The sequence below is a fragment of the Ovis canadensis genome, chromosome 2 (assembly GCF_042477335.2).
Source record: "Ovis canadensis isolate MfBH-ARS-UI-01 breed Bighorn chromosome 2, ARS-UI_OviCan_v2, whole genome shotgun sequence".
Lineage (NCBI taxonomy): Eukaryota > Metazoa > Chordata > Mammalia > Artiodactyla > Bovidae > Ovis > Ovis canadensis.
The window spans coordinates 136,386,329-136,400,910 of NC_091246.1; the positions used below are offsets into that span (position 1 = coordinate 136,386,329).

General features: G+C 39.9%; 1 protein-coding gene across 7 annotated transcripts in view; it reads left to right on the forward strand.

Moving 5' to 3' along the window:
* Positions 1 to 4,484: 4,484 nt before the first annotated feature.
* CCDC141 (coiled-coil domain containing 141) overlaps positions 4,485 to 14,582 on the forward strand; it is a 248,238-nt gene continuing 238,140 nt past the window's right edge. For 6 of the 7 annotated variants that reach the window (XM_069577068.1, XM_069577070.1, XM_069577075.1 and 3 more), the window contains exons 1-2: positions 4,485 to 4,785; positions 7,439 to 7,561. In XM_069577068.1, coding sequence (XP_069433169.1) covers positions 4,684 to 4,785; positions 7,439 to 7,561 — 225 coding nt within the window. In that variant the 5' untranslated portion in view covers positions 4,485 to 4,683. The remainder of the gene's footprint in view (positions 4,786 to 7,438; positions 7,562 to 14,582) is intronic. The other variant, XM_069577074.1, reaches the window with a different exon arrangement.

Sequence of the window (14,582 nt, forward strand, 5' to 3'; positions counted from 1 at the left end):
GTAAGCCAGAAAGAAAAACACCAATACAGTTTACTAACACATATATATGGAATTTAGAAAGATGGCAATGACGACCCTGTATGCAAGACAGCAAAAAAGACACAGATGTGTATAGCGGACTTTTGGACTCAGAGGGAGAGGGAGAGGGTGGGATGATTTGGGAAAATGGCATTGAAACATGTATACTATCATGTAAGAATCGAATCGCCAGTCTATGTCCAATGCAGGATACAGCATGCTTGGGGCTGGTACACGGGGATGACCCAGAGAGAAGTTATGGGGAGGGAGGTGGGAGGGGGGTTCATGTTCGGGAACGCATGTACACCCGTGGTGGATTCATGGCAAAACCAATACAGTATTGTAAAGTAAAATAAAGTAGAAATAAAAATTTAAAAAAAATTCATAAAGTCAGAAAAATGTCTTTGCAGCCATTAAATTATGTGGATTAAATGCAAAGTACTCATCCCATTCCTGGCACGTAACTAGCTATAATTAAACGGTAACTTATTATTTACTGATAATAATAATAATAGAGAAAATTGTGCCTTACATTTTTAATCTGGATAAATAGACTTATTCTCTGTTATTCATATTAAGTCTAATTTGTCTTTATAAACTTAAATACAGTTTAATCAATAATAGCATTAAGACAAATGCTAAGAATGAGCAGACTCCACATATACTCCAGCAAAGAAAATGTGTCGTTTGAATGACATCTTCATAGAGCTAAAAAATAATCATATGACAAACTTTTTATACTATCATCAGTTACTAATATTTCATTAAAATGTGGTCATTGTGGAAAATAGTGCAGTATTTCTTCAAAAAATTAAAAATAGAATTGCCATATGACCTAGCAATTTTACTTTTGGGTATATACTCCAGATAATTAGAAAGCAGGGTCTCAAAGCAATAATTTGTACACTCATGTTCATAGTAGCATTATTCACAAGAGCTAAAATGTAGAAGCCACTCAAGTGGCTGAATGCATGAGCTAAACATGGAATATGTATTCAAAAGAATATGATTTAGCCCTTAAGACAAAATATGACCTATGCTACAGCACGGATGCCCTGGAGGAGGAAATGGCAACCCACTCCACTATCCTTGCCTGGAGAATCCCATGGACAGAGGAGCCTGGTGGGCTACAGTCCACGGGGTCACAAAGAGTCGGACACGACTGAGCGACTTCACTTTCACTTTTCACTTTCCTGCATTGGAGGAGGAAATGGCAACTCACTCCAGTGTTCTTGCCTGGAGAATCCCATGGACAGAGGAGCCTGGTGGGCTACAGTCCACGGGGTCTCAAGAGTTGCACACAACTGAGCGACTAAACCACACCGCCACCACCACAGCACGGACGAACCTTGAGAACGTTATGCTAAGTGAAACTGGCGGAGGTTTCGTCGCTCAGTCGTGTCTGACGCTTGTGACCCCGTGGACTATAGTAGTCAGCCAAGCTCTTCTGTCTATGGGCTTTTTCAGGCAAGAATACTGGAGTGGGTTGCCATTTCCTTCTCCAAGTAAAATTAATCAATCACAAAAAACAGCTGCTATGAGATACTTGGCGTAGTCAAAATCATAGAGAAAGAAAGTAGAATGGTGGTTGCCAGAGGTTTTGGGGTGGGGTAGGGGATGGAATTATTGTCTAATGCATATAGAGTTTCATTTTTTATAAGATTAAAGAATTATGGAGATAGATGTTGGTGAAGGTCAAATAACACTATGAATGCACTTAATATCGCTGAACTGTACACTTAGAAATAGTTAAGATGGTAAATTTTGTCATGTGTATTTTACTACAATAAAAGAAAAATTTGGTGGGGAGAATGTACTATTTGCAGCTCTACAGAATTCAGTTATAGCTTTTTGATTCCCCATGGAGGATTTTTCACTAAAACTCAGCTGGTATGAAAACAAAAAAAAAAAAAACAGGCATTTCCCAGAGGGATAAACAGAGAAGGCATAATAACCTCAGCAAGATCCTCTATAAACTTCAAAGAATATAAGAATGCCTGTAAGGTTTTTTGTTTTGTTTTGTTTTATCCTGCTTTTTTGGTGATGATAGGGGAAGCAGAGTATAAACAAACTGTAGCTCAAAAGCTTTCAAAAAAGCCCATCTAATTATAGGGTAGCAATTTCTTTAGTACAGTATATTTTATACTTAGTATTTTCCAAACTATTTCCCAGGGTTAATAATGCAGCTTATAATTAAATATTATGCTAGATGAAGAGACCTAGACCAAGTTTGTAAATGAGCAAGATGTAGACGGAGAGGTCTAAACAACAGAGCTTCCAAGGAAGGACTAAGAAGTTGAAGAGGAAAGAAATGGAAAGCAAGGGAAGGGGAGAAAAAAGTGATTCAAGTCTTTTGAAGTTGTTAAAGCCAAGAATTTGAATTAAAGGACATTTGTTAGAAACCACTTAAATTCATGCATGTAGTTTGCATTATTGTTCATGTCCACCAATGCAGAAAATATTTTCTACGCACCACTTTTGGGTCTGCCTAGAAAGATCATCTATACAAAGAAAGATACCATCACCTTTGCTGCTGAATAGCTGGATTAATCTTTTAACAACGTCTTACATATTTCTGATTCCTTTTGCCCTTAAGCCTTGGAATTAATCAGATTTTCATGCTAGTTCTCTCTCCTCCTCACCTGTCTCTTCCCTTTCCCTTGCCTTGGGCCTGTGACTCCGCACAGTCCACACTGCCCTCCATACGCGTTATACAGTCATCCACCTGAAGTGGGGCTCTGGGATCATCAGCACTCTTCTAACCATTGTCTGCGTAACCTATTTCCCCTTCCCTCCCGAGGGCCTTTCTGCAACTGCTGACACACAGTTTCTAACAGTAGATTTGCTCTGGGGCAAGGTGCACTGTGTGCCTTGGGTGCGCTGTTTGCTGTTCCGGTTTGCCGTGTACACAAAGGCTTAAGCAAGGCTCCTTTGGGCATTTTAGTTCAGGGTGTGGAGATTACGTGACACACTTGTCAACTCTCGATTTTTCTTGAGGGCAATTAGCTGAAAACTGGTTTCGCTCAATTTGTTTTTTTTTTGTTTGGACCAACTGTTTGCTCAAGCAGAAGGAGCCCGCCTTGAATGCTGATACAGCCGCTACAGAGAGGCCAGGATGGTTCTCTGCAAGCTCTCCATCCCTGCCATAGGATGAAACCATTTACAGTGCTTTGGTGTCTCTTGGCATCTGCTCTCCTGAGCTTGCCCCAAATGCACCTTTTATGGCCTCTGCTGAAGTTCTGGAGCCCAGGAACTGGGGCCCGGGTGGTTTCCTTTTGCTGACCAGCAGGCAACTGGGTCATGCCCACATAACAGCAGAGCAGCCAGGATATGCTCTGGGAAGCAAAAATAATTGCCAAACCCAAAATATATGTAAAAACTATTTCCCCTTTGATTCAAGAATGTCATCATGAACAAAGCTGTGGTGCTGACTCAGCCTTCTGAATAATGAACCTGAACCTAACCATGCTTTTAAATTGAGCTAAGGGTTTAACCAGCTATATCCTCCATTCTGGCTTCGGCCCAAAGATTTCCGATGGCTTCAGCAGCTCCAGAGTCAGTATCTCTGATGTGTTTGCATCTAACCTCTGACCTAAGCTTCAGTGTTATTTTCAGCTGTTCCTTGACAGGGAATCCAACAGCTGCTGTTTAATACCACAGACAGCTTGTGACACACACTGAGTTTCTAGCAATAGGATTAATCTGTCGATCTTAGGCTCTGATTTAAGCCATCTATAATTTTCCTGCCCCAGGCATGGGGTGGGGGAGGGTTGGAAATAAAACCAAATCTTAAGTACAATGTTATTCTTTTTAAACGAAAAGAAGCAAAATACACATAATGTTAACCTTTAATCAAAAATACAAGTCATGCCCCTGCTACAATTAAAAGTAATTGGAAAATGTATTACTTCCTAGTAGTCATGATATCTGAACTTGAAAATACTGTTCAGTGGAGTAGATAGTTGCAAAGAAATCCTGACATGCTGGATATCTATTGATAAATGCTCATTGAGATATTTTTTAAAGTCTCTAAGAAATCCGAGGCTCTGAGAAAAATGTGGCCATTTCACATAAACTCCATTTGACAAGAGGCAGTTTTAGAAAAGCAGATTAATCCAAAAATGTATTTCAAATAATTTTGTGGCTTAGTCCCAGAATAAATACCAGAACTTTTTTTAAAGTACATCTTTCGGAGTTTGCTTTGCATGAAGAAGACTTAAAAAAATCTTGAAAAGATTGATACCCAGGTTAATGACTGGCTCGTTTCAAAGTTCACCATTACTGTATAGATTCAATGGCTAAAGTATCTTGGGTTGTCAGGATATAATTCTTTTTCCATTTGCTATCAAACATCAGCTGATAGGCAGAGAGCTAGAAGCTGCCCTCTGCATTTAAGATAATGGCCAAAATAACAGGCGCTCACTATTACCATACTAGGGGTGTGGCGATTCTCTCCCGTTCTTTCCTCTCTCTCTCTCATGATAAACTCAATGAGGTTGTCTATTTTTAACCTCCTGTTCTTTCCTTTTGGCAGAGTAATCAGTGCAAGCGGAGCTCTTTCCCTGAATGAATCCAAGTAACCCCAGTGGTTGCCTTCTGAAATGAGCGGCAGCCACACATCTGCACACAGGCTGTCCAGCGTGTAAACTCTGGTTCTAACGTACCATGTCCAGCCGAGAGAGTCCTGCTGTGGAGTTTTCTACAACAACAGTCAGTTCAGTAGCTGTGCAGGCTGGGGACTCCAAAATCGTTATAGCTGTCATAAAGGTAAGCAGACAACTTCCTTTTTTTCCTGTGTGGCTGTAGGCTTCTTGCTATGAGCTGATAATCCTAAAAAACATTCCACACCAATCAGCAGTACACAGCATATAGAAAATAACCCAGCAAGTACATCTTAATGCTTCTTTAAATTGGCAACTGAGAGGACCCTCTGCTAAGTTTCAGCCAGTTGCTAGAGTTTCTCTTTCAGTTAGCCATAAAACATATACAGCAGCTTGATTTTTCAGAAAAGCAATAACAAACCCTACCGTATACTTTCAGTTTGGTTTTTAAAGACAAAGCGTTAGTGACCACAGGTTTGTGATTGCTAGGCTTAAGAGTCCAGTGGACCTGTGAAATGTCTGTGATTTTTGAGAGTGGATGTGATGAAGGAGGGAAGAGATAAGGGGCGGCATTGTTTTCAGCGTGACGGAGCGCAGGGAACTCCTAACAAGAGACAGTGACACTTGCCCTCTGCAGCTCTGGTTTTGACATGGTGAAGGCACTAGTAAATCCTTGTCGCACTGGTGAGAGAAGGAAGACCCCACCAGGGAAGATGTGAAGGACGTGTGTCTGACTTGCCCTTAACCACAGGAAATTGAAGCCACTTGGGACTTACGGGATTCTGCATGTTTTATGTCAAGCACTTTGCCCATTTGCAAAGATGAGCACACATCTTTAGGTTGAAGAATGTATACATGATTTTATTCCCTATGAATATGTCCTATGAAAATTCCTGAAGCCTTTTGCTTGGATTTAGACAACTCACCACCTCAAGAATTCAGGGTTTAATGAAGGGAATTGGTGCTCACCAGCCTGTTACTTTCAAGACCCCGCCAGACTTAACTGAATGAATTTTCTGGCCTTTGGTAAGAAGCATGGGCAATAAAGCCTGTTTAATTTCACTTAATTGCCGCAAATTTTATGTTACTGTGAAAATTCGAAACAGGAAAGCAGTACCTGACATTGAACAAAATGATCCAGTCTAGCAGCACTGGAAGCATGGAATGCAAAGTGTTCCTGCCAAGGCCGCTTGCCCAGGGCTCTCGAGACTTGGTCTCACAATAACAGGGCCTCTGCTGAGTCCCTTGACCTCCATTCTTTTCAGAGGCAATGGATGGACGTGGAAAAAAGCCAGAAGCAAAAGCAGCAAAATTGATAACTTGCCATGTCATTTTATGATGCTCTGAGTAACTGCAATTATCAGCAGTGAGGGAAAAAGAGGAAAAATTACTGTTTTTTTTTTAAAATTCACTTTTCTTTCCCTCAAATATGAAACATTTATTTGAGTAGGATGAGGAAGAATGCGTATAGAATAAATGATAAAAGAATCAGGGCTAAATTGACAGAAAAAAGAAAAAAAACCCTCTAAAATTAGACTGGAAACTCTTAACTAAAACTCTTTTAAGAAAGTTCCCTCCATCCTGCCCCCTCAGCTCCCTAAGTTCACTGCTGTGCTGTTTGAAATAAACTCCAAGCTGTTCAAAATGGAAAGTGCATCTTAATAGAATTGCTTGTGTCTGATTCATGCGGGCTTCCCGTTCCTAAGCAGTCTCAGGGCACTAATGATCTAGAATAGACGTGTAGCTTTCTCATTTCTCCTCAGCAATTCACTTAGCCAAGTGCACGTGCCTGCTAGTGCTTCCTCTTGCTGAATTGATATTGCTTCTTAAAAAAGCAATTCCTTAGGAAATGCAATGATGAATTGTATCTTGGGGCAGGACACTGAAAGGGTCCTTCATGTGGAAAAGAAGTTGACTGCATTCAAATGGCAGTTGTCACCCATCCAACCTCACTGATGTTTTTGTGCATACTTTATTGACTATTCAACAATAAGATTTGAAAAATATTATGTTTTAACTTTGAAATAAACTAAGAATTACTTGCTTCCTCTGCTGTTTATTCTTTCTGATTGACTCAGCAAGGTTAAAGACACTAATCAACATAAATTACATTTATGAAACCTTTTCCCTTTGGTGAAGTTCACACTTTACTTGCTCAAATCACTATTTTTATCTAGAATTTGTTTTTTTGAGCAAGAGAACATAAAATTGTGTGAATTATTCTATAATTTTTTAGTGTTCAATAATACATGCTGCTGCTACTGCTGCTAAGTCACTTCAGTTGTGTCCGACCCTGTGCGACCCCATAGACTGCAGCCCACCACGCTCCCCCATCCCTGGGATTCTCCAGGCAAGAACACTGGAGTGGGTTGCCATTTCCTTCTCCAATGCATGAAAGTGAAAAGTGAAAGGGAAGTTGCTCAGTCGTGTCTGACTTTTTGCGACCCCATGGACTGCAGCCTACCAGGCTCCTCCATCCATGGGATTTTCCAGGCAAGAGTACTGGAGTGGGGTGCCATCGCCTTCTCCATCAATAATACATAACCTATTGTAAATGTTCCTCATTTGGGAATTTTAAATTTAAATCTAATACGCTAAGAGAAAAGAATTTATTCTATGAATCAAAAAAAAAAGAAAAGCCAGGGCATGGATTTATGTTAGAACTGTTCTGTTCTAATTTAAGTAGGACATGTCTCTATAGAAAGGTTAAACTCTTCACAATGTAACTGAAAGCTTTGAAAAAAAAAGGGGGAAGGAGAAGAGTGAAAGGGAAGGATTAAGGGGAACTAAAAGTGCATTTTATTCATTTTTATTTTTAGTGTGGCAAATGGGTACAACTTCAGTTGGCTGAATCACAGCCCAATCTTCTAGAAATTGGAAGCAATCAAGATGAAACCAAAAAACTTCTTCACGATCATGAACTTCTTTTGGCCAAACTCAAGGTAAGATATTAAGATATGAAGCAGATACAAAATTAAGAAGAAATTAAAAGCTATTTCTTACACTTCCCCTTAATTCTCCCTTATGTCACTGACCTATGGCTATTTTAACTTCATGCCAGATAGATAACGGAAAAACACTATAGTTGAGAAAACACCAACATTGGAGAAAGTAACAAGATTTTTTTTTTAAACTATTCCTAATGTGATAGAAAATATGTAGTGATAATATTTTCACTGTGGATAAATAAGTACTTTCTTTTTTCCTGGCTGCCTCCATGAAAAAAAATTCCATCATTTCCATTTCATGCAATGTACTGTCAAGCTACAACAGATCCAAGCTTCTATTGTTAATGATACCTGCTGGCAAAAATAATATAGAGGGTTTTTCCCTCTTGAACTATTGAAAAGATCTGATTTTATATTTATTATTAAGAGTTCTTGAAACCAAAGAATCGTTTCAATGAAGAGTTATTGCATATATGTTGTGACTATTTAAGTTAAGAATCTAAAAACAATATTGGTTTGAGATTGCCAGATAAGATATCTAATCAGAGACAGGAATATAGTTTGTGGGGTCCAGCACAAAGTGAAAAGCAAGAAGCTTTTTCTTGGCCTGTCACAGTGTTTTTAAAATCTGTTATTTAATGTCTGGCTCCTTCAGGGAGGGGAATATGTTGGGGTCAGTGCAGCGCCTCACAGGCACTGGGCCTCAGCCCCAGCTCAGTGTACAGGGTGTGGACCTCCCCAGCCTTTCTGAGCTATGCCCTGACACCTGCCAGGGCAGAGGGCAGAGGTCATTGAGCAGGGGCAGGGGAGCAGACAGGATAACAAAGAGTTTCTCTCCCCAGAGGGATGGACCACATGATAAGTGAGGCTCCCATCCTTCAGCACTTGCTCTGTTGCCATTGAACTTTACTTGCAGAACACACAGTCAAAGATAAAATTGTTAAGAACTTCAAGACAGTAATAGGTAAAACATTAAACCCCAAGTGGTTTCTTCCTCTGAGAATGGAACCCTGTGCAGCAGTGAACCCTGTGAGTAATAACCCTCGTAGGCAAATGAGTGTCATTACTAAAATCAAAGAGGCAGGATTCAGAAGTCTACAATGACTAGGTACTCTGTGTCATTAGCACTTTAATGTTGCTTGCTTCTTTGAACATGTAGGCTGGAATTTACACTTGCCTTCTAGATTTAGAGGCAGAGCTGATAGGCCTCTGACAAGCACCAGCAGCAGTAGTAAAAGTAAAAGGATAAATCAGACTGAGAAGTTAAAGAAAGAATTAGTACTGGAGCAGGAGGCTATTAGAGACCAGAATTTATTCTCCTGTGTAGGTAGCTCCTTGTCCTTCAAGGTAGAAATCCCTGGTGACCAGGAAGTCCTTCGTATATCTTAAAAAACACATGCTGATATAAGCAGTCTTTGAACCAGGGATCAAAAGACTAATTTTGCTAATTTTGCTTTCCTGGTGGCTCAGATGGTAAAGAATCTGCCTGTAATGCAGGAAACCTTGGTTCAATCCTTGGGTTGGGAAGATCTCCTGGAGAAGGTAATGGCTATACCCACTCCAGTATTCTTGCCTGGAGAATCCCATGGACAGTGGAGCCTGGTGGGCTACAGTCCCTGGGGTTGTGGAGTCGAACATGACTGAGTGACTAAGCACGCACACACATGCCAATAGCTAGTTTAGTTTGGCTAACAATTCAAGGTTTTGCTGCTACAGAGAAAGCTCAATTTTATGACTTGTGGAAATTCAACACTTCCCTACAATTCTTGCTCATCCATAGAGGTTTACTTTCTCAAGGTCTCCTGTGTCCCCAGCCCCTTCATACATACCTGCCAACTGTTTCTGAAGTTAACCCAGAAACTGTATGTCTTCCCCAGGCCCTGCTAGCAGTCCATGCCCAGCCAGCACTTTCAGGTCCACTGATAGGCTGTGGGTAGTGGGGAAATTCACAGCAGTCTGGGTTTCTCGGGCTACCTTTTTTCCCCCAGCCCTGTTCCTATCCAGACCTACAATTCCAGGGAGAATTCTTTCTTAAGCAGAGCAGTTTGTCTCTCCTTAACAACTATGCTCAAATTTGCATGCCTGAATCTATGCAGGAGCACAGCTGGAAGAGGGTTTTCTATTAATGGATTCATGCATAGAATGTGCTTGTGATTCTCAGTTGTGAAGTCTTGTCCTTTAATGCCAGTCTTCTGGACCTTAGGCTTTTATCTGTAAAGATGATTGGGAAATGATGAATCAAAGGTTCGTATCTATTGTGGATCTTGTCTTGATGTGCAGTGGAATAGTGGAACCATTCTTCCTCTCTGCCTGTGGGTCTAAGAACATGAGGTCTTAAGTAGAAAGACCTTTTGACTTCCTGCAGATCTCTAGCCATGACCTCTTTCTTAGTGTCCATTTCCCGTACCCTCTCCTAACCCAACAAACCAGCCAGTTACCCCCAGGAAATTTTTAGTAGTAGCATCATCTTGGTTGAAAAAAATCAAGGAGTCCGAAGTCTGTTTCATATTTGCTGACAAAAGACTTTTTTAAATAAGAGGAATGTGAATTCCATATTGTAAATGGCTGGAGTAACTTAATTTACCAGTTATTATATTGTTAGGGTAGGTACAATCTTAACCTGTAGCAGGAAATTGTTGTACCGAGTTATTTTTAATATGAGCTCTTTGAATGATAGGAACATTAGCAGTTCGATAAGCCAATAATATTTAATATTTAATGTTCACTCCAGTGTTTTCCCTATGCACAGGGCCCTGAGATTTGTTCTAATTATAAAGAAGAATGTACTATTAGGAGTATTGGGAGGGTGTAGGAGTTCTGTGCTGAGTCCACTCTGCTTTGGACAAAGTAGTTAGCCTTTCTGGTCTCAGGTTCTTTATCTGAAAAATTATGGTAGTAATTGATACCTTCAAACATCTACAAAGGAAATCTGGGGGGGATATGCAATTATTTGCAGAAGTGCTTGCTGCCTTGAAAAGAAAAAGTAGTATAATTATTCTGTTGATAATTTATATATCAGGGAAATCTGGGTATTTAATTTTATAGGGAAGCTATTTCCTGCCTTCCATTAAAATTATCTCAAATCCTAATAATTTAGACTAAAGAGAAAAATACTGGTGACACAGAGTTTGTTAGAGTGTTTCTAATGTTGGTAATGTCTATACCCCAGAGACCTTATTTTCCTTTCAACAGAGTACTTAACCATTCTATGGAGTGTCCAGAGAGAAATATTTTCCTATTTTCAGTGGGGGAAAACATAAACATGTGGAGAAAACACTCATTCCCTAAAGGCATCTAGATTCTCAAACGGCACGCGATTATTATTTTAATGAAAAAGAAGGAATTCAGGAAAGGAGAGAGCGAAATGTAAGCAGGTAACAAATATCTGTGGCCCCTCCCAGCACCACATCCTCAGGTGGCTCAAGGAGGAAAGAAGGGTCAGAAATGCCTTAGGAATGTTTCTGCAAACATTCTGCCCCTTATCATCTGTCATACTACTAACTGCATTGCTATTGTGCAAAGGAATTACAACTATGTTGTTGTTGAGTTGCCAAGTCATGTCTAACTCTTTTGTGACCCCAGGGACTGTAGCCCACTAGGCCCCTCTGTCTGTGGGATTTCCCAGGGAAGGATACTGGAGAGGGTTGCCCTTTCTTTCTCCAGGGCATCTTCCCGACCAGGGATCGAACCCACGTCTCCTGCATTGGCAAGTGGATTCTTTACCGTCTGAGCAACCAGGAAAGCCCAGCTACAACTATAAGAGCCAAGAAAACCTCTGGACTCTGGCTCCTGTATTTGTTTCTAATATATAATATTAGCATTCAGTGAAGAGTGACCCTATACAATGTAACACACTAAAAAGTTCACCTCTAACTTGACTCATAAATCTGTTGACTTCCTGATTCCAATTTCATCTCTGACCCAGTGAATGTGTATTTTAGTCCTATTTTTCTTTACTTAGTTAAAAATGAATAGTCAAAATATATTAGTAATAGTAGTCCTACTAAAACTTATTTCTTAAATAAGAATAGTGTGATTTTTCTCCTGTAAACTGCTATAAAATATGTAAATTCATATTTAGTGTGAATGAATCATTAAAAAAATTTTGTGGTAAATATATGAATTTGCCATTTCAACCATTTTTTTCATTTTTTAAAATTTATCACTCATCAAGGACCTTGGTTCCTGCCCTGCTTATGAGGAATAGGCTGATTTAGTCCCTTTTTGGGCTTCTCTGGTGGCTCAGAGGGTAAAGCGTCTGCCTGCAACGCAGGAGACCTTGGTTCGATCCCTGGTCGGGAAGATCCCCTGGACAAGGAAATGCCAACCCACTGCAGTATTCTTGCCTGGAGAATCCCATGGACGGAGGAGCCTGGTGGGCTACAGTCCATGGGGTCCAAAGAGTCGGACACGACTGAGCAACTTCACTTCAAGGACCTATGATGTATTTAGCATGGATGAAAAGAGAAAATCAAACATAAAGACATTAAAAAAACTTAGATTTAGTAAAAGAAATAAAACAAGAACACTATTATAATTAGAAGAAATAGTTAATAAATACTACATGCATTTATTCATTTATTTTTTTTTCTTATTGGGTATAGTTGCTTTACAATATTGTGTTGTTTTCTGCCGTACAACAGAGTGAATCCGCTATAAGTATATATATATCCCTTCCCTCTGGACCTCCTTCCCACTGTCCCCACCCCCCATCCCACCAATCTAGGTCATCAGAAAATGCAGAGCTGAGATCCCTGTGCTATGCAACAGGTTCTCACTAGCTAGCTATTTTACTACATGGTACTGTATATAGGTCAGTTCCAATCTCCCAATTCATCCCACCTCCCACTTCCTCCCCACCACGTCCACCCATTTGATCCCTATGTCTGTGTCTCTTTTCCTGCCCTGAAAACAGGTTCATCTGGACCATTTTTCTAGATTCCACATATATGCATTAACATATGCTCTTTGTTTTTCTTTTTCTCACTGACTTCACTCTATAAGACATCCATATCCATCCATGTCTCCACAGATGACCCAATTTTGTTCTTTTTAATGGCTAAGTAATATTCACTGGGTATATATACCACGTCTTTATCCATTCATCTGTCAACTATATTTAAATGTACAATTCAGTGGCATTAATTGTGTTCACAATGTTGTGCATCCATTACAGCTATCAACTTCCTACCCGAGTTATCATCACCCCAAACAGAAACTCTGTACCTATTAAGCACAGATTCACATTCCCTTCCCTGGTTAATCTCTCTAATCTACTTTCTGCCCTTAAGAAATTGTCTATTTTAGGTATTTCATGTAAATAGAACCATATAATGTTTATCCCTTTGTGTCTGTTTATTTCATTTACCATATAATGTTTTCAAGATTCATTCATGTTGTAGCAGGTACCAGAATTTCATTCCTTTTTATGAATGAATAATATTTAAATATATGGATATGCCACATTTTATTTATTCATTCATCTGACCATGGACACTTGGGTTATTTACACTTTTCAGGTGTTGTAAATAATGCTACAGTGAACAGTAGTATACAAGTATCTGTTTGAATACCTGCTTTCAATTCTTTTGGAGTGGAATTGCTTGGTCGTCAGGCTTTTCTATGCTAACTCTTTGAGAAAACACCAAAATGTTTTTCACAGTGGCTGCACCATATTACATTCCCACCAGCAATGTACAGTGTGTTCCGGTTTCTTCACATCATTGCTAAACTTGTTATTTTCTGTGTGTCTATTTGAGTGTGTTTAATTATAGTCATCTATTTCCCATGAAGTGATGGGACCGGATGCCATGATCTTTGTTTTGTGAATGTTGAGCTTTAAGCCAACTTTTTCACTCTCCTCTTTCACTTTCATCAAGAGGCTTTTTAGTTCCTCTTCACTTTCTGCCATAAGGGTGGTATCATCTGCATATCTGAGGTTATTGATATTTCTCCCGTCAATCTTGATTCCAGCTTGTGTTTCTTCCAGTCCAGCATTTCTCATGATGTACTCTGCATAGAAGTTAAATAAGCAGGGTCACAATATACAGCCTTGACATACTCCTTTTCCTATTTGGAACCAGTCTGTTGTTCCATGTCCAGTTCTTAACTGTTGCTTCCTGACCTGCATACAGATTTCTCAAGAGGCAGGTCAGGTGGTCTGGTATTCCCATCTCTCTCAGAATTTTCCACAGTTTCTTGTGATCCACACAGTCAAAGGCTTTGGCATAGTCAATAAAGCAGAAATAGATGTTTTTCTGGAACTCTCTTGCTTTTTTCATGATCCAGCGGATGTTGGCAATTTGATCTCTGGTTCCTCTGCCTTTTCTAAAACCAGCTTGAACATCACGTATTGCTGAAGCCTGGCTTGGAGAATTTTGAGCATTACTTTACTAGCGTGTGACATGAGTGCAATTGTGTGGTAGTTTGAGCATTCTTTGGCCTTGCCTTTCTTTGAGATTGAAATTAAAACGGACCTTTTCCAGTCCTGTGGCCACTGCTGAGTTTTCCAAATTTGTTGGCATATTGAGTGCAGCACTTTCACAGCATCATCTTTCAGGATTTGAAACAGCTCAACTGGAATTCCATCACCTCCACTAGCTTTGTTTGTAGTGATGCTTCCTAAGGCCCACTTGACTTCACATTCCAGGATGTCTGGCTCTAGATGAGTGATCACACCATTGTGATTATCTGGGTCGTGAAGATCTTTTTTGTACAGTTCTTCTGTGTATTCTTGCCACCTCTTCTTAATATCTTCTGCTTCTGTTACGTTCATGCCATTTCTGTCCTTTATCGAGCCCATCTTTGCATGAAATGTTCCCTTGGTATCTCTAATTTTCTTGAAGAGATCTCTAGTCTTTCCCATTCTGTTGTTTTCCTCTATTTCTTTGCATTGATCGTTGAGGAAGGCTTTCTTATCTCTTCTTGCTATTCTTTCAAACTCTGCATTCAGATGCTTCTATCTTTCCTTTTCTCCTTTGCTTTTCACTTCTCTTCTTTTCACAGCTATCTGTAA